Below are 20116 nucleotides of genomic sequence, written 5' to 3'. Positions count from 1 at the left end.
ATCCCGCTTCCCTTCCTATCTCCACACCGCTCTATTTTTGGCAGCAGGAAACCCCTCCTGGGCTGATAACAGCACTTTGGAAAGTGATCTGAAGAGGAAAAGCCCTCTGCTCCTCTTTTTCTTTCTAACACGGCAGATATGGGAAGCTTCCACCTTTCCATGCTCCCCCTGGACGAGCCTGACCAGCTGCTGGCTTCTTCACACAGCCCTTCCCCATCCACAGACCCACACAGACCCACTGCTTCCCATCAGAAGATGAAGCACGTGGAAAGGTGAAAGCAGCCCACAAAGCCCAGACTTGGCTGTTGTGCAGGGAAGGGATGCAGGGGCTGGAGATGGAGATGGAGATGTGCGGTGCTGTGTCAAAGGCGAGATGCTCGGAATGCTTGTGACTGCCAATAGCCATCCCGGAGCTTCAGATCCTCTTAGCTGTGAGATTAGATATCAGATGAGTCGGTATCTCCTTTTAGAGATGAACAGGCAGAACCAGTGTTAATTTTAGTGGAAGGATGTACAAAATGGATAATGGACCAGAAGACACGGAAGTGGTTTCACTATGGGGAGAAGCATCTCCTTGCAGCCCTAACCCCAAAACACAGCACTAAGTGCAGGTGTTGGAGCTCTGGGCTCTCACTGACACACAGCTCGGAGATGCCAAACCCTGCTGCTGACCTCATCGTCCAGCCTTATCGCTGAGGCGTTGGAGCGAGCTGAATGAGCCAAGAAAATAGTCGTGGGATGAGATCACCTTGGCTTTCTTTGCGGCTCCCAGCTGCCACTCCCGAGCCCCGAAGCTGGGGAGGATGCGTGTGATGGAGAAGTTTGTGGCCAGCAAGATGGTTGTGGAGGGATGGTGATGGCACATGGGCAGCCTGGTGCCGTGTCCACTGAGCCCTGGGATGCCAAAAGCTCCCTCCTGGCCCTCTCACAAATCCCTGCTTCAAAGCAAGAATTAAAAACAGGGCTCAAGGAGCCACGCAAGCACCTGTTCCCCATTCCTGCACTGTTTACTCATGCCAGGATCCATGTGGGCTCGAATCATTGGGGCTGTCAACCCAACAGCTCTATGAACAGCCCAACAGTGAGACCTCAGCAATGTCCCCAGGGACATCTCCAGCCCGTGTCAGCTTGGCTGGCACATGCAGGGCCATGCCATGTCTTGCACAGCCCTGGCTGTGACACCCATCACTTCTGCCCCATCATCCATTCTTCCCTCTCAGCCATCATCATCCCAAAATCTTTCCACTTCTGTATCTCAGTGGGGGCTCAACTGGAGCGATGCAGGACCAGGGCAGGTGATGGTATCAATAGGCTCTTGGGGTGCTCCCCATGGGCAGCCATCCCCATGACACAGCTCCTACCACACTGAAGCACACATGGGCATCTTCTGTCCCAACATCAAAGTGTGAAGTGCAGATTTCTGACAGCATTATGTGCTTGTCAGAAATGGCTTCATGTCCTTCTCTTCTCTGCATTTTAACCTCCTTCCTCCCATCCCCCCCCCATTCTTGAAATGAGTAATTTCCACTCCTGGATGTTAACTTGTCCTTTTTCTGTTCCCGCCAGCAATAATTTGGCCACATTCTCACCTTTGTGGCATTTTCACTCTTTCCTGAGGAATGCAGATCTCTGGGTGTGATTTCCTGCCTGCAGGAGGGCTGGCAGGGAGGGGGTTCCAGGGCAGAGGAGGGCTGTGGGGTGACACAAGAACAATTCATGGCAAGTTTGCAGCCCTGTGGGCTATGGGATACCTCATGCAGGAAGGCTGGATTCACAGTCTTTCCATGGAGGGCTGGGGGTGGGAGCGGACTGAAAAGGCTGAACCTCTTCAAGGTGCAATTCTGTACAAGAACCCCAATGTCCAGCCATCACCTGCAAAAGGAGTGGGGGTTGCATAGAGAGGGGCAGCAGGATGCTGCCACCCTTCTCCATATTGCTCTTCTGTGATGGATATCACTGCACACATCCAGACTGCTAAGGAAGCTTTGCATCTTCCCCGCCATGGGGGTAACCTGCCATGGCAGAATCCTGTTGGTGTTGTGCTCCTGGATGTTTAAGTGAGAACTAATCAATTTGGAAGATCAGGGCTGGCCAATGGACAGCGAGAAGGGAAAGAAAAGGGATGTTGCCCCTTGTACCTAACATGAAGTAGACTAAAACAGCCATCTCCAACAGGTGCACTGGTTTGGTGAAATGAGAAATAAGAGCATGTTGTGTGCCAATGGTTGTGAGAGCAACATCTGGGCAGGTGGGGAGGTAGGCTCTAAAAATGCTTTTTCTTTCCATATATTCCATAATGGCACCAAAACAGAAGCCCTGTGACTGACCGCTGGGAGAAGCATGGATGGAAGAGGATCCAAGGGGAGAAGTGGGGAAATAAGAAGGAAAAACAGCAATACTGAACTCAGCTACAGTTGACATCAAGTGGACCAGGCCTCACAAGAAACTCAGCACCTTGAGTTGGAGCAGCAATACAACCAGCTCCAGGCAAGAGCAGCACCGACACCGAGTCACAGCGCGGGCAGAGCAACTTTCCAGCCATGCAGTGTGTTTTAGCTGCTCGATGATACAATAGAAAGCGCCTGCAAGGCCGTGGCCCACTGGTGCATTTCCTTAGCTCGCTGGAATTTCCGTTTCGTTCTTCCTCTCCCAGGCTCTTACCGAAACATGGTGTCACCACGCGCGTCCCTTGGGCGGGCTCTGGAGGGAGGCCAGCCTTGAGGTCCCTTTGTCGTGCTCCCTGATGGTGCTGGGTTCAGCTCGCCCATTTATTAATCACCCACGGCGACGGTGCTGGTCAAGGGAAGATTTACAAGGCGGCCAGGAAGTTCTTATTTTTACAGGAGTGCCTCAAACACACGCACGCAGTAGGAAAAGCAAACATTCCAGGCATACCAAAGGATCCGCGGGATAAAAATTCCCCGAGCAGCCCAGATTAAGACACTCTCGGCACATGGAAACACTAAAACCCGGACTCAAGGATTTAATGGTGTGATTTAGCAGGCAGCCCCTAAGCTCTGTGTGGAACAACCTGACTTGCATAGGAGAAGCCCCTATAGAGGGGCAAGGAGGGGGGCCACCCTTGCTACAATAAAGGTCAGGGCTGACCCCACCCCATGCCCAGTTCCATGTGGACACCAGAGCCTTGCAGCAGGAGTTTACATGAGTTTGCCTTCAACTTTCAGCTTCTCTCCTTCACAATCCAGGCGAGAGTTAGTGAACCAGTGCACCACCTGGTTCCAGCCCAGTGGAACAGAGATGGATGCTGCTCTGGCTCTGCCTGCCCGGACCACAAGCTGGAGAGCAGCGGTTGTTGCTCCAGGTCAGCACATATTACCTCCTCCAAAGTCCTGGGGAGGTGATCTCAGCATAAGGATACATTCCTCAAACACTGTCTGGGTTGAATGACAGCACAATTTGGTCTCCCCAGTGGCCTCCACAGGACAACCTGCCTCCTGGGCTGCTCACCCAGCCTCACTGCCAACTGGTTCCCAAGTGCTGCCACCTGATGAAATGAACAGCAATATTTTTGCATGCATGGATTTGGGTTTGCAAAGAAACATAAGAAATGCAGAAGGCAAAAAGCTCTTGAAGTTGCTAAGTTTGCTTGTAGGAACAAAAAATCAGCCTGAATTATGTGCTTCCCCTTTCTCTCTTGTACTTCCCTGTCAAAGGATCTGTGCAGCATATTCACAATGATGCCCTGAGTCCTGATGACATGTTGAGCAATAACCTGGACTTACTGATGGGCCTTGTATCTCTCTGAGCGAAGAAGAAGCACTGAAGAACAGTAAAGTAAAAAGGGTCAGAAATCTCCATGGGCTGGAAATATCCTGGAAGCTTCTGGAAGAGCTGTGGGGGGGGCTGATAAGGAAATAAGTCATCTGATGAAAGGGAGCGCTCAAGACAAGCACATGCTTAAGAATGTCCTAGAGAAAAATGCTCATTTGCCCAGTCAATAAGAAACCCTCCACACACAGAGCAGATATGAATTGCCCTCTGTGCTTATCCCACATCACAACCCATCCATAGGCACAAGCAGGGCCACCTGTCCCAATAGCTCGCCACAGTTCCCCTCCTGCAGCCACAGCAACGATGCTCTGCAAGATCTGGATGTACTATCAAGAGTGTATTGTCCGAACACTTATATTCTTTGTCTCCTGTCTTTCCTGCCTCTGTTCATCACCAGCCAAGGAGTTCAGGAGACCTTTTGGTTTTGACGCATTGTTTGGATACCAAGCTATCCTTACAGAATGGGCTTTGTCCCAGTAACTGCAATTGGTTTTAACGTTACTGCACCCCTTTCCTTGCTTGTGGTTTTAACTGAGCTTCTTGCTGGTTCTCCCAGCAGGATTCTCCTCACAGTAAGTGCAAGCTTGCTAATGCGCATCCACACAGTGCAGCACATGCTTCCATTCACAGCAGGCTCTGCGCAGTGCAGGACTGAGTTCCATGTCTACAGGCATGAGAAATGACCATAAAATCTGCGCTTTCCACACATGGCTCCTGGTGTCGATTTGATCCCCCCTGCAGACCTTACTTACTGACATCAACCCTCATTTCTGATTCTGACATTCTTGCTGCCAGCTGAGGCCAGGCCACCACAGCACGGCTGGGGTGGAGCCTTTCCCGTGCTACACCACGAGCCAGCTGCGTTTAGCAAATCTAACGTGGCATTGCAGAGATGTGAGTCATCAGCAGCAGCCTTGTTTTCACAGATATTCTCAGCGTAGATCCACGCCGCGGTATTTTTGTTTGCCCCTGACCGTAAAAATATGACACATCCAGCTCACCCCATGATACCAAGAGCTGGTTTATTAGGAATGGTAAACAAAATCACTCCTTGCAGCCCGACAGCCACTGCTTACACTGCTCAGAAGGTGGTGTTGGGTTGACAGAAGCCCCATAGAGCCTATTCCTCAGGATCACCACATTGCCTGGCCATCTGGCTATCACAGACCTGTGTCCTTGCTGGGGATGTGGGGAGTGGAGGTGGTGGTGAGGCAATATTAAGGACAATGAGACTTCTCAAAGGGAGAGCTGACAAGGGATGCTCTGGGCACTTTATGCCCTGCTTTGCCTTACCCTTAGGTACCCTTCCCTGAAGGCAAATTGGGATGGATGGGCAGAGAAGGTGCTAGGGCCACTCCACTACCAGCTGCAGTCAGAGCATGCATAGAGGATGGCACATCGATAACCTTCCATTGCATGGCCCAGGGCCTGCTGCCTGGGCTCTGGCTCTCTGGCCTTGGCCACGAACATGGCACTTTGCAGCACAAGCCTTGCCTTTCAGAGAAGCTGCTTTGCTATTTTGACCAGATGCCTTACTAGCATACAGCTGGGGTCAAGACAACATACCACCTCCACACAAGCCCTTGTGCCCAGTCTTTCTTGGTCCATGAGGCTGTGGAAACAGCACAGTCCCCTCTGAGCTGAGTGATAAAGGACACAGAGCCCACAGGGAAGGAGGAATGTCTGGGAGGTGTCAGTGGGCAGCCTAAAAGACAGGCATGAATTCAGACCTGCCCTGTTTAGCTGAGCGAGGAGTTGAGTCAGTGTCCCACAACTCTATATGCCGAGGAACAGAAATTGGTGCTTTAAAAACATCTATTATTCAGGAATGGCTTCTTTGTGCTCTGCCCAGATTGACACTAGGGTACAAGACACAAGACTGTTCCTGCCTGCCAAATTGTCTATTTCAGGGGGGGGGACATAGGGCCATACTATGAGGTCCCCAAAGGAAAGTCACCTCTGCCCTGGCAACATGCTGCCACACGTGGCGTCCACATGAGCGCCATTACCCAGCCAGACATGCTGGAGATGGGGCCACTTGGTGAAATATGCCCAGCTTGCTATGATGAACTATAAACACACTCTGCTAAACAGAAATGGGCTTAGATTTATTCCCGTCCCAAGCAGGAAACTAGAAGGGATAATACAGAATTAAGTCGTGAAGTTAACCTTCAGCTATGTAAATTATAGGGAATGAAAAACGCAGTCAACGTGAAACAGTATTCTAAATGCACCTTAACTACAGGCGCTGTATTGTACAGTGTAATCTTGCAAGCTGGGGCAGTGGAAAACAGCAAGTAAGTTTCAGCCTCTGAGCTATCTGGGGTGAAAAGTATTTTTCCAACCGCTTCTGCTGTCGCACACTATTCCACTTGATAGCAACTGTACGAAATGGGCTGACCAGCTAAACACACACTAGTCATAAGGTAGCTATGTTGACAAATTGAATCATATTTTGTGGGATTAGACCCAAGGCAAAGAATTTGGAAGATTAGCAAGTGAGCAATGTGAAAGCATTGCCAAGCTCATGTTGCTGAGACTCGTACTGCTGGTTTGGGAGCGCTGCATTGCAAGCCCATGTGCCAAATCCCTCCTTCTTTGTGATCTGGAACCAATATTTGCACAAAGTGAAGCGAAATCACGGGCACTGAGCAGCTAGATAGACTGCACACGGGGGTTTGATCGGGGTTGTTTTTGTAGGGCACAAGGTCCAGAGCCAAAGCACAGTGATGACGTAGATTGCGGCTGTTGAGCTCAGTGGAGCCCCGTTGGCTTTAGACCAGGGGTGTGGTAGGGGGTATGAGGAAGCAAAGAGCTTTTTAGGGTACAGCGCTATGCCACCTGGATATCTCCAACACAGGGGAAATAAAGAGATTTTAATGACAGATAATGTGTATTATTCTTTATATACCTAAAATTACTCACCATTCTATAGCATACAGAGCAGTGAATTACACTGTTTCCACACTGACACTGTTAAAAGGCGAGGACTTTGGGTAACACACTATCAGTGACCCCAGGTTCTGCAATCAATGCACTCACTACCGGGATCAGGGATGGGACACAGGTAAGCCCTGTGTATTTCAATGCCCACTAACAGGATTCTGGATCTACGTGCACCAAATGCCATCATTTTGAGTCACTACACATCAGTGTACTGAGGAATAAGCTCAGAGGCATAGTAAAGAACTAAGTCATGAAGTTAACCATCAGATTAAATTACAGGGATTGAGAAATGCAACTGTTGTAAAACTGACCTGCAAAGACAATGGATGTGTTACGATATATAACCTCCTGCAGGTATGTCTATTATTATCATCTTTCCCTTGTATTAAACTCTGCAAGAGGGCACCTGCTTCAATCAAACACACAGAATAACGGCCTGCCTAGTCCTGGTGAGGGTAGGGACTGCACTCTATGGCTCAGGACAGTCTCAACTATATGTGACACAGATCTGTGCAGGTTTATTTGGAGGCTGGATGAGTCCCACAGTCACACAGACCCCACTGTCTCACAATTCCTAGTTCACAGCACATTATCTCTTGGCCTCAGTGCAAGAGAGGCAACTTCTACCTGCAGATCTGACAGCACACAGAACCAGCAGGAGCATTGCAGACGAGTCCTGGCTCTGCAGGACTAAGCTGACAAAAGAGTTTTTCCAACACAGGAATGCAAACAAACTCCCTGCGCCCCCTCCAGCTCTTTGCTGCAGAATGTGGCTAAACCTTGAGCACTGGGAGGAAGGGAAAGCAACCACAGCAGCATTTCTCAGCTGCAGGCTGTGCACAGTGCTGCCGTGCCCTCTGCCGGGCCGGTCTGCCTGTCAGACCACCCTTCCCATACATGCCCTCACCGCTCTGCTTACACACCTGCCTGTGTCCTCACAGCTTGGCTGCCACATCCAGCTTGGTCTGAGGTCACTGCCATCTCTTCTGGCCAACTGAAACAGACAAGGAGCAGTTAAGAAATGAGGAAGGTCGCTTCATTAAAACACAACACCCTGCAGGCACAGGAAACCAGCAGGACCTCCTGTGACAAACACAGCCCATGAAATGCCAGCTCTGCTCTGGGCTCTTGAATTGAGTCAGTTTGCTCCACAGCTTCCTGGCTTGCAATATACCGACCCCTGAACAAGCACTGGATGCTGTGGGAACAGATGGTTTATAGTAAGCAGGCAGCAATCACAGAATCACAGAATTGTCAAGGTTGGAAAAGACCTAGAAGATCATATAGTCCAACCATTCCCAATAGAATCACAGAATCACAGAATGTCCCGGGTTGGAAGGGACCTCAAGGATCATGTAGTTCCAACCCCCCTGCCTGGCAGGGCCACCAAACATACACCTTTACTAGATCAGGTTGCCCAGGGCCCCGTCCAACCTGGTCTTGAACACCTCCAAGGACGGGGCATCCACAACCTCCCTGGGCAGCCTGTTCCAGGGCCTAACCACTCTCCTAGTGAAGAACTTCCCCATAACATCCAACCTAAATCTTCCCTCTTTTAACTTAAAGCCATTTCCCCGTGTCCTGCTATTGTCAGCCCTTTCCAAGAGTTGACTCCCCTCCTGGCAGTAAGTTCCCTTCAGGTATTGAAAGGCTGCAATACTTCCCGGCTAAATCATATTCCTCAACACCACACCCCAGAACACCCAAATGCAGCAGCCCTTGGGCTGAGCCTCTAACCAGCTCATGTTAGAGACCAAGCACAGCCTCCCTGCACTAGAGGGGCAAGAGAGCTGATTCTGCACACATTACCCGGCACAAAGCTCTAAATAAACCCAGCAGCCCCGTGAGCAGGCTGAGCATTAGGTAACACTTGTGTTAACCTCAAACTGGGCTAATCTGGAGCACCACCACAGGCCGAGCACACAACAGGCCTCACAGCAGCCACACAACGCGCATGCGCACCCCCAATAGCGGCCTCTTCGTCCAACCGGGAGCGCGCGCGGGGGCTACGTGCGCGCCGCCGCCGCCGGGAGCGAGACACGTGCACGCGCACCTCTTGCCGCGAGTCTGCGCCTGCGCGCCGTCGCGCGAGACAGACGCAGTTCCGGCGGCGCCGGCCGGTCCGTTGGCCGCCCATGTCCCCCTATGTACCAATGGCTGCTGGCGGCTGTCGGCAGTCTCTTCGCCGCCGCGCGCCGCTCCGCGCCACCCCCGGCCCCGCGCAAACGGCCGTTCCTCAGGTCAGCGCTCCGCCGCGTGTCCCTCCGCGCTGCGCCCGGCCCGCAGCCGGCACGGGATGTGGGGCCCACAGAGCGTGCCGCCCATCGGCACTGAGGGAGCGGCCTGGGCAGCTGGGTGATGGCAGGAGCCCGGCCATGTACCTAAAGCACCGAGCACAGCACCCCGCTGCTGCACGGACACAGCGGATCGGCTGCCCCTATCAGGGACATGCTCCGGGCCCTGAACTGCCCTCCCTTGGCTCTATGCAGCGCTCCCCTGTCTGTCTGGCCTCCCTCAGCCCGCTGGGCACACGGGGTCCCATAGGCCTTACTGGCCACTCAAGTCCTTCTCTAAACAGCTCCTTTCCAGCATGTTTACACTGATATGTTTGGCTATTCCAGCCCATGTGTAGGGCTCTGTGTGTGACACAGCAAGAGACGTGAACTGAGAAGTATGAAACTTCAGTTTCATACAAAAATGAAAGGGAAAAAAAAGCTCCTGTGGTGGTGTCGGAGCTGTGGAGTGGGTGGTGTGGTTTCCTTTGGAGATACTCAAGACCCTGAGCTCTTTTGTACCATAGGGAACCTGCTTTAACAGGTGGTTGGGCTGCATGATTCCAAAGGGGCCTCCCAGCTTCTACAACTCAGTGCAAAGTGAAAGGAAAGGCAATGCTTTTGATGGCACGCAGCAGAGCCATCCCTGCCCCATCCCTCTTCCCAAAGGGAGAGCAGCACGGGCTGCTTGCCACACTTTGGGCACTCAGCTTTGCTGGGAGATGGCTGCAAATGAGGGGAGCAAATAGGGTGGAACTGCTGAAGTGGCTTCAAGAGCCGTGCTGTTGGGAATAAGGTCTGAAATGCTGCTTGTCTCTAAAATGGCAAAGGTGTTCTCAGCTCCTTGTCTGAGGCTCTACAAGAAAATCATCACAGAATGGCTTGGGTTGAAGAGGACCACAGTGATCATCTAGTTTTAACCCCCTGCTGTGTGCAGGGTCACCAACCAGCAGACCAGGCTGCACAGAGCCACATCCATCCTGGCCTTGAATGCCTGCAGGGATGGGGCATCCACAGCCTCAGTTCTCCACGAGTGCTGTTTATCAGTCAAAATGCAGGTGAATGGGACAGCGTGGCCAGCTGAAGTTTTGGGTGCAGAGATGTCCTGAGCACACCCCATTCCCAATGTAAAGTGGCAGTGAAGTTACACAGAAGTTGCCTTTTACGTCATGTCTGCTACTTGGGCAGAAAGGTTGTCTCCCACAACAGAGAGAGGAAAAAATATGGATCTCAACGGTGAAAGTAATGGGGAAAGTGGGTAAAATGTCCAATTTTTACAGCTTCAAATGGTAAACTATCACAAAGTGCCCACAGCAGCGCTGCAGGAGGAGGTTTGGATGAGGAGAGATGCCCACACCTGGGTGTGTGTACGCAGAAATAGTGGGGTTTTGTGACACCTTGCTTACACACCCCCCCCCCCCCCCACCTTTACAGTTGGGGGGGAATAGAATGTTTGGCTGTTGCCACGGTTTCGAGGGGTAGTTGGGCCCATCGTGGTGTGCAGGGCAGACGCACATCTGCCTCCTGCAGCGTCTTTTCCACCTTTTTGCGCCTACTGCTCAACAACCTTTGGCTTTTGCTTCACCTGGAGCCTTAGAGGAGCCCCTGCTACAGGGGCAGTGCTCGGACTCTTCGTGAGTTGCGCTTTCCAGCTACAGACTTGTAGCTGAGCTTTTTTTCCTCTCACTCCTACCCGGAGTGAGAAATATTGAAGACATAGAAGGTTTTTCTAGCCTTTTTCGGAGTCGTTGACAGCAAGCTAATCCAGCTATGCCTCCAAAACCCAAGCCGACTAAGTGTAAACGGAAAAAACGACATTGTAACAGGTACCGGGTGCTGTATTGGAGCTGGGGGAGGGAGGCACTTGTCTTTTAAAGCTGCTGGTGGTAACATAGCCGGGTGTTTAAGCTGCTCTTAGCCCTGAGTGCAGCCCTGGGGAGGGTGTGTATGGCTGCGTCCGGGCAGAGGTTGAAGCTGGGAGCCTTCTACTGAAGGTGTAGCTGGTGCTACAAAAATGGATGGGAAGACAAATTTGTTATTGTTTTCTTCTTAATTTAGCCTGCTGAAATATTAAATAAGTTGAGTAGGAGTGTGTCTTTTCGGGTATTATTTGTGTTTATCATTTATTCCTTGGTATTTTCTGCCTGATGTTAATAGCGCCGTAATGACCAATGTCATCTGTGTTACATCAAATGTAGAGTTAAGAAGTTGTTTATCCTCTGTGTTACATTAAATGTAGAGTTAAGAAGTTGTTTTTCCTCTGTGTTACGTTAAATGTAGAGTTAAGAAGTTGTTTATCCTCTGTGTTACATCAAATGTAGAGTTAAGTTGTTTATCCTCTGTGTTACATTAAATGTAGAGTTAAGTTGTTTATCCTCTGTGTTACATTAAATGTAGAGTTAAGAAGTTGTTTTTTTGTCTTCCTGATGTGGAGGGATGTCAGTCCAGAGGGGGGAGATGAGCAGGGCTGGGATATGTAACAGTTAGAATCAGTTAGAATCAGTTAGAATCCGGTTTGATCACAGAGGACCAAAGGGTCCCTGCTATGCAGGGAGGGGGGGCAGGACAGAAACATCACATTACATTTATGGAAACAAATAGGAAAATAAAAAAAACATATAGAAATAAGCTGTCTATTCCCAACGTTAATAAATAGATTTCTAGACTTTATCTTTGTGCCAACTGATGCAGTACTTCAGCTACCACTTAGTAAGGAGGGGTGCAGTTGAGAGTGATTGCAATGAGTGGTTTGCAAGCACTGATTTAGCAGTGAGTTATTTATGTGGGTGTACACACGTTGCTTTCCCATCTTATATTTCCTGTCCTACTTAGGCTTTTTTTTTCCCCTCTGCAGCTCATTGTAGTGAACTCACATGGCTTAGTAATCATTGGCGTATTTCTTTCCTTGAGGAAAGAGGCAAAGCCCATGTATTAAGAGTTTTTGGTTGCTTGTAACAGTCAGAAAGTATATATTGAATGTTGGAGAAAGGGGCCTAATGCGGTTTTAGTGGGTGAATTAATTTTCCTGTGCGTGCTCTGCTGGATGGGAGACATCAGTGGGAGATGCTGCCACCTGTTTCTGTCTGGGCTGATCCTAGAGGTGCTTGGAGGGGAGAGCTCTGGGGTAGGAGGATTAGTTTGGGTCCTGTGCAGGGAAATGAGTCTCTTAGAATCTCATCTGCAGCTCCCAAATGCCGATCTGTGTGTTTTTTTTTCTTCCCTGCAGTACTCAGCAATCTCAGCAAGAAGATCCTCGTCAAGAAGATCCTTGGCAAGAAGATTCTGATGATTCTGATGAGGCTCAACCAAAAAGGAGAAGAGAAGGTACTGCACATTACAGACATTATTAGTACACCTGGTTTTTTTTTAGGTTTCATGTACCTTATTAAACTGGCTTCTGTTCTTCAGCATAAAGACTGAAGTTCTGAGCCATTTCTCTTCATTGTGATCATCTGCGTAGCCAATAGCCTGAGGCAGTGTTGCGTCATGTGCTATGGCAGAAAGGTGTATATCTCCTAGCACAGATTTTATGGGGAGACACGGAGCTTTGTAGGCCATCCACGGTTCCCCTAATTTAATGCTGAACTGTTAGCGTGCTGTTCTGGTATCACTTGATCTCTATTTACCTTTTCAGTCATGTTCTTATATGAGCTGTCATATCTTTTTCTAAGACTCTGAGCCTCCAGGAGAAGCCAGCTCTTCTACTGAGGTGAACTCATCACCCAGGGCAGCAGATGAATACTGGGTAATTTCAGACAGCAGCATAAGTTCAACCACCCCCTGGGGAGAAGAGGTGAGCATGGATTTTAACAGTAGGCCATTGTGATATATTGTGAGAGACAAAAGGAAGGAGCTTCTCTGCATAATGAAGCCTGTACAGCAGTAGGTTCTTCTTTGCTACTTGTAGAGAGTTTCTTTTAAGGAACTTAACTTTTAGGGCCCAAACTCATGTTTCAGTGTGGTTAGGAGCTGACTGAGGACAACTCAAGGTTAGACTCGGGTTGTTTTAATCACTGCATATATGAGCTCCTGTATTAAAAGAAGTGTATTTGTCAGAGATTCTGCAAATATTTGCACTCTGCTGCAATCTGAACTGGCATATCATGATCCCTGAGTCCTAATAGAGAATGCCTACATTTCAGGAACATTATGTTTGCTTGTATTTGCATTCAAGTTATACTCACAGCAATGCTTCTGTGTTTCTATTCAAGCTTCCAGATGCTCCATATAACCTTGCATCTGATATGCCACCACGCCCTGTGCTGGAAAAGCTGAGTGTTGGTAAGGCTGACATCAGGTCACTAACTCATTTCTTTCTCACTCATCCTTGCATACCACATGACCCAACTTCAGACTTGCATACAGATTATTGCAGGCACAGTATATAACATCTATGAATATTGCACATGAGCTCTGTTTCTGTTTGATTGGTGAAGCTCTTTACTGTAAACTCATAAAACTTTGGTTTCCTTTGTTACAGATAATATGCCTTTTGAAAGTGATGCTTACTCTGACAGTGTTACAGTGGCCCTTCCTCCTGCAACACCTCCACATCTGAGGTAAAAAAAGTCCTTCAGTTCCTTTGACTTTCTGTAAAGGCTTACCACCTTTCACATTCATTTTTGAACTTCTTGGCTATTGCCGAACACCTGGATCATTGTCCATATAGTAATAGTTATCCAAATTAATCATAAGTGCTTATTTGAATGTTTTCTTGATGCTGTTTCTTTTGCCTTTGTTATTTTTTTTAGCTCAAACAGGAATGACAAATACAACTCCAAATCTACTGCAGATGACAATGAGCCAAAACCTTCTACTTCAGGGATAGGCAAAACAGGGAGGCCTTGGCGCACCGTTGAGGAGGTACGTGGCTGAGAACGGCTTTTTGAAGTCAAACCACTCACTAATTACAGCTATGAAAACACCAAGAGGTCCTTCCAATGTCTGAAGCAGACATTAGAAAACACGTAATAAACCTAGATTTCATGGGAAAAAAGTCTCAGACTGAAGTAGTGGGGAAGCAGGCTGTGGCAAGCAGTGAAGTATGATTAAGATATCCTGGGGACTCATAGCACACAGTCATTATGTGTACTGACAGGAATGCATATTAGCCTGAATTATTATGCAAGAGGTGCAGACCGCAGCTGCAGATAAGAGGCCCACATTTGAGGAAATGGTTGCAAAAGACATTTTGAGAATTACAGTGGGGCACAAATCTTTCCCACGGGGGATAACACAAAACAAACGTGTAGGAATTCCTGGTAAAATGAGCTTCTTTAGGGAGCAACCTGTGCAGGCTGCACTAAGATGACAAGCATTTGCTTCATATGCAATGATTCCAATCTTTTCTTTGTTCCTTTTCCCCTCCGTTCTGCTAGGATGTTCAGAGAGAAGAAAAAGAGAGTTACAAACAACTCCTGAAACTACTGAAGGACAAATACGCTAAATACAGCCATACTCCAAAGCCGACAAGCTCCAAGTAAGTAATTATAGGATGAAATGAACATAAACTTTGTTGTACATGGGGAAGCAGAGGGAAAAACTGCAACTCTTGCACTCTCAGGGCTCCTGACAGTGTCCTAAGGTAGGACTTGGCATAAACTAAGTTTTAAAAGCCCAGTAGACTAAAAGGAAGAAATCTCAATCTTACATACAGAACTCCTGTTCTGAATGCAACCTACAAGAGGGAACTTGCGTATAAATCTGATTCACGAGTACCAGTGATGTTGGTTTGATATCTCTGTTGCTGTGTAAGTGATTGCACAAAGTTAACCACACCAGGAAAAACACAAAAGTAATAGCTGTTATCTCAGTGGAATAGCTACACCCCAAAGCTTTGTACAAGGGGCCTAATTAGAAAATACTGATGCCAGAATGGTGCTGAAATTGCAGCGTGCCTTTTTGCACAGCTTCAATAAATAGACTGAAAAGGGTTGGCCAGGGACTGTAACAAAGTATGCTGCCTTGTCCTAGAGAACACAGACACAGATTGGTATGCACCAATATTATACTGTACAGATAGAAATTATGATTCTTGTTGTTGTCTTTTTTTCCTGCTGCACTAAAGTGTTGAAGTTTACACCAAAGAATCAACTGCTGCAAGTTACCTGGAAGAACAAAAATGTGCAGGGGATGCATCTCAGCTTGTGATAGTTATAAGTGGTGAGCAACCCCTGCTTTCTAGGTGCTTTGTTTTATAGCTAGGCTTACAAATAGAGTATTTAAGCTTACAAATAGAGTATTTAAGTCCTGAAGGTATGTTTTGTGCTATGCCAGACTTGCTGTAACTTACATTGGCTCTTAGAACAATATGACCACATCCATGATATCAGAGCTTGAACACTAAGCCAGCTGTTACAGTCTGAAAGATTAACACAGCAGAAAGGCGATATAGAAATGAAATAGCAAAAGGGACTAGCATGAAATGAGATAATGTTACAAAAGAAAAAGCACTCACCTGTCTCTGAAGATGTAGGCTCACAAGGGAGTGATCTCCGACCAGGGATCTTTCCCCCCCTGGCAGTCAGCCCTTAAACGGGGTCTAAGAGAGGTGCAGCCAGGCTCCACCTCTTCCAGTCTCACAGCTTCATTGCTTTCACCTGTGCTCCCCGGGCTGGCCAGGTCCTTTCCCAGGTGCTCAATCAGTGGTTCAGGCTGGGACTCAGCAGTTCCTATAAACCAGCAGATTGCTTCTTTCCTGGATTAGCACAGCACCTCTCTTTATAACAAGTTAGTTTCTCTTGTAGATCATCTTTTCTGGTAAGCTGAAGAATGTAACTACTGAAAGTGACTTTAGATCCTGGACATCAGAACTCATACACTTTCACATAATATCTAGGAGGCCTATTTGACAGAGTTTAAACTTCATAACCTTGTAGTTATTATTAGCAGGGTTGTTGGGTTTTTTTTTGTCTTTTCCATCATAATCTGAGAGTCATGCTTGCCTGATGTACATTAACTGTTGACTTCTTGTATGCTTTTTTGTGCAGATGATGACAGCAGCTCAAGCCAGTCTCTGGAAAACGATGAGACCAGGTAGAGTCTTGATTCCTCTTTGGTTTTGTTCTGTGTGTTCCAGCAGTGTCCAGAAAGAGAATAGTCATACTCATCTCAATGATGTGGCTCGTGTCTTGTTGCAGTAAGCACAGCCAGTGAGAGAGATTTTTGTATAGCTGATCTATGGTAACGCATTCCTTAACCAGAAGATGGATGTATAAGAACTATGCAGGATGATATTACTACAGCCTGCTTCTCTCTATTTCCTTTTGCAGTTACTACACACCAGAAGAAAAGGAAGACAAGAAAGGACAGGAGAAACAAGCCAGCACAGGGGTAAGCTTGTTATTTAGATGTATGTGGAGTATGGATGCATATTCAAAACACACTTCCAGTTTTATACATGAACAAGACTTTGTGTAATCCCCTAGCAAATTTGCTTGCTAGCTTGACTTCTTTTTGTCTAACTGAGACAGTGTGGAGATGAAAGCTCAGAGGAGGCCTCCTTTGAATTGCACCTGGCACCTGTTCAGACCAAAAAACCATCTGTCTATGATGTGGAAGAAAAGAAATTCCCAAGACCTAAAAAAAGAGAAATCTTTCCTCCGCTCACAGAGGTACCACAATTATCAGTCTGTTGTTCAAATTAGAAAGCTAGAATTAGAACATAGGTTAGTGTGCTCACAGGTTCTTTCCCATTCAATTGCTTGCTTCAGGCCATGGAGAGAGAGATCATGGCTGCGCTGGGCGAAGGTAAAGGGGAGGAGATCATGAGCAGCGCCTTCAGACTCAGTCTCACCCGTGATGACATCCATACACTGAATGAACTTTGCTGGCTAAATGATGAGGTAAAACTAGCTGTGGCACTGTGATGTTCCCATTGTGTATGTCTTTTTAAATGTCCTCAATGCATACAGGTCTGATTGCAGTTATTTGAGGTCTGCAGAACTTATAAACATCTGTCGAGTCTTATTTTAGGTACATAACGGCTGAGTGTTTCTAGAAGCTCCTGTATTTCTTGGGTTGGTCTAGAAGTTAGTCTTCTGGAAGCATTGCTTCTCTGGTTTTGTGCTTTTTGGTTTTTATTTTGGTGAGCAGTCTCTTACATCTCATGATTGCTTTTTACCATGCAGGTCGTTAACTTCTACATGAATCTTCTGGTGGAAAGAGGCAAAAAAGATGACTATCCAACCGTCTATGCTTTTAGTACTTTCTTCTATCCCAAACTTGATTCTGATGGCTACAGAGCAGTGAGAAGATGGACCAGAAACGTGAATCTGTTCAACCAGGACATCATTTTGATTCCTATTCACCTGAGATCACACTGGACCTTGGTGGTGAGTCATGCTTTTATTTCAATTGAAGAATTAAGCAGGTAGAAAGCAAGCAAGCAAGAAATGTCGGCCAGCTTTTGTTCTGTTTGCTGCATAGGCTTGTGGGGTGTCTCATGGTTACTTTCCATTAACAGGTTGTCGATGTCAGAAAGAAAACTATCACCTACTTTGACTCGTTTGGAAAAAAAGGAAACAAGATTTGTGAGACTGTACTGTAAGTAACTGCTCGCTCAGTGCTTTTGCACTGTGAGCTCAGAGAAGGCTTTTAGGTTTCTGTATCTGTAACACAACTGGAAGCCTTTGCTTTGTTTGTAGCTAGGGAATAGAAACCGTTCTCACATCACCTCCTCCATGTGTGATACATGTCTGGGTTTCCAGTATGTGCATGTGCAAAGCATCACCATGAAGTGTATGCAGACTTAAAGTTTGAATTGCTCCTCCAAATGCCTTATGGCACTAAATATCCACTGATGTTTTATTGTCCAGCCATTTGGCTTCCTGTGGTCTTTTCAGCATCTCTTTTTTGTCAGCCTAAAATACAGAGGTGAAGAGTTGTTTTATTTTGTTTTAAACAGCCAATACCTGCAAGAAGAAAGCTGGGAGAAACAAAAAGTCAAGCTGTCATCTTCAGAGTGGACTCTTCGCAGCATGGAGCCTCATGTATGTGAGCACTACCGGGATCTGAAATGTGAACCCCTAACTCCTCATTACAAAGGCCTTAATGCTTTCTTACTTAGTCTAAGCTTTAAAGGGGTGTGAAGGTGTGGTTCACTGGGTGTACTCCTTGTGTGTGGGGATGGGCTGTGCATGTTGGTTCCACAAGAAAATGTGGTGGTGGTGGTGGGTGGTGCTGCCTCCAAGTCGCTTTTCTTTTAAGATGGAAAAAATTCTCCACCTTCTTTCCATTCTTTAGGAAATTCCTCAGCAATCAAATGGAAGTGACTGCGGAGTTTTTATGTGCAAATACGCAGATTACGTCTCCAGAGACAAACCCTTCACCTTCACTCAGGTGAGCCAAAGTTAGAGTTTGCCTTAAGCTGTTGTTAATAGTCAAATAAACGTGGTTGTGTTTCATCCCTGCAGCACCAAAGCGGGGGTGAGACATAGCAGTCCACGCTGTACTCACAGTGGCCGCGGTGACGGTGCTTAAAATGAACTTGGTGTGAAAGAACACGGTATGTATTTTCTGTCAATTTCTGCTATCATATTTAATGGGTTTGTTCTCTTCTTCTTTTCAGGAAAACATGCCTTACTTCCGCAAGAGGATGGTGTGGGAAATAATCCACCAGCAGCTGCTGTGAGACGTGAAGCGTTACGAGTATCGCCGCAGATGACCTCGGAGCCACTAACTTATATTTTGTCATATTATTTATTTCTGCGATGCCTTATTGAACCAGGCCGCAGCCACTTGAAAATGTTCCTGTTTTAAGCTATAAAGTATTGTTTAACTGTTTTTTCCTCAATTTCGGAGACAGTGCCTCTCTTTGAAATGAGCTGATGTGCCTTGAGTGAAAGTCTTTGAGAGTTTGCTGGGACTTCACCAGGGGAGTGGTTGAGAAGAAATGGTGTGAACTTCTGTCCTTGGGATGGAGGGCTCTCATCTTACAGCACACGTGGCCACATTGATGGACAAGTGGGACTTTGAATGGTGGTAACAGTCGTGGTAGCCAATCTGATCTCCCCAAGGACAATGTGTTTAGCTGCTGTTTCTTCAAGGAGAGTTTTCTGCTGATTCTGGAATATCTATGATCTACTTGATTCCTATAACTGGATTTGTGATGACCATAGAAAGGGGGAAAAAAAGAATCTTTACGGTCTTTTTGATTTGTAACAAATCTGTAGTGAAGCCCCCATAGTTGGGGTGGTTTTGTTCTTGTTTTGTCTGCAGGGAATTACCTAATGTGAAAAGAGAAGTATTTATTTTGTGTCTTTATTAAATATGTAATTTATATAAAGAGCCTTTACTGGAAAGAAATTCTACCTGGTGATGAAATAGAGTGGAGTTTTATTTTCCTAAATGAAAAGATTTGATGTATCCGGAGTGGTTTTTTCTTGCTTATGTGAGGAAGGAGCCTCTAGCTAGGGTGAGTATCAGAGCATGGAAGCCTCTCAGCAATGCTTATGAAATCCTGAGGGGGCACTGAGAATGTCTTATTAAGTCCAGTTGGTTTTGTTCTGTTGTTTGTATCCTGCTGAGCTCGTGCTCTTTAACTGGAGTAAGTTTGGGGGTCTTTGAGTTCCCTGTGTACTATTGCAGAGGGGAGGCTGCTAACAGCCGGCATGTAGGCTGCCTGTTGGAATGGTGCTATTAAGAACCATGTCAGATGGTGTCTGGGAGGCGGTTCCTGACCAGTGACAAGGAGTTCCCTCAGCTCTGGGGTAAAGATGCTGATTTTTGGGGATGTCCCCTCTGTGCTCACATGAAATGATATGCTTTCAGGCTGCTGCTTTCCTAGGGGAGTGGATTTATCTGTGCTGTGGCCAGGAGCTGGATCAGTCTTTGCTTCCAAACTGATTAGCTTAATCCATCACAAATCAGAGGAGGTTCCCCGAAGAGGCAACTATTACAAAGGCAATCTGTTGTGGTTTGTCCTTACATGAGATACTTAATCTTCTGTGGATTCCCTGAGGACGTGAGGGATTTTAGCTGTTGATTACTGTTAGTAGCTGACTGCTTGAAGCATCCTTTTCCACTTTGCCTGTGGGCTGTTGCCCTTAGGTCCCTATAAGATGCTCTAAGAACATTCTTTAGTGGGAAATCATCTCTTATATCTT

General features: G+C 47.2%; 1 protein-coding gene across 2 annotated transcripts; it reads left to right on the top strand.

Annotated features, from left to right (window-relative positions):
• Window positions 1–8833: 8833 nt before the first annotated feature.
• SENP2 (SUMO specific peptidase 2) lies at window positions 8834–19321 on the top strand. 2 transcript variants are annotated; one of them, XM_015871089.2, is made up of 17 exons: window positions 8834–8978; window positions 12238–12335; window positions 12683–12804; window positions 13223–13292; window positions 13492–13570; window positions 13763–13874; window positions 14390–14490; window positions 15079–15173; window positions 16001–16046; window positions 16283–16343; window positions 16484–16624; window positions 16724–16855; window positions 17141–17344; window positions 17476–17555; window positions 17917–18001; window positions 18255–18350; window positions 18580–19321. In XM_015871089.2, exons 1-17 carry the CDS (start codon window positions 8884–8886, stop codon window positions 18640–18642), a joined length of 1680 nt encoding a protein of 559 aa, XP_015726575.1. In that variant the 5' UTR covers window positions 8834–8883; the 3' UTR covers window positions 18643–19321. The 2 variants fall into 2 exon arrangements, with proteins under 2 accessions (XP_015726575.1, XP_015726576.1); XM_015871090.2 differs by lacking the exon at window positions 8834–8978 and adding an exon at window positions 10491–10837.
• Window positions 19322–20116: the final 795 nt, after the last annotated feature.

Source organism: Coturnix japonica, chromosome 9, assembly GCF_001577835.2.
Source record: "Coturnix japonica isolate 7356 chromosome 9, Coturnix japonica 2.1, whole genome shotgun sequence".
Lineage (NCBI taxonomy): Eukaryota > Metazoa > Chordata > Aves > Galliformes > Phasianidae > Coturnix > Coturnix japonica.
This window is presented reverse-complemented; position numbering and strand designations above follow the sequence as displayed.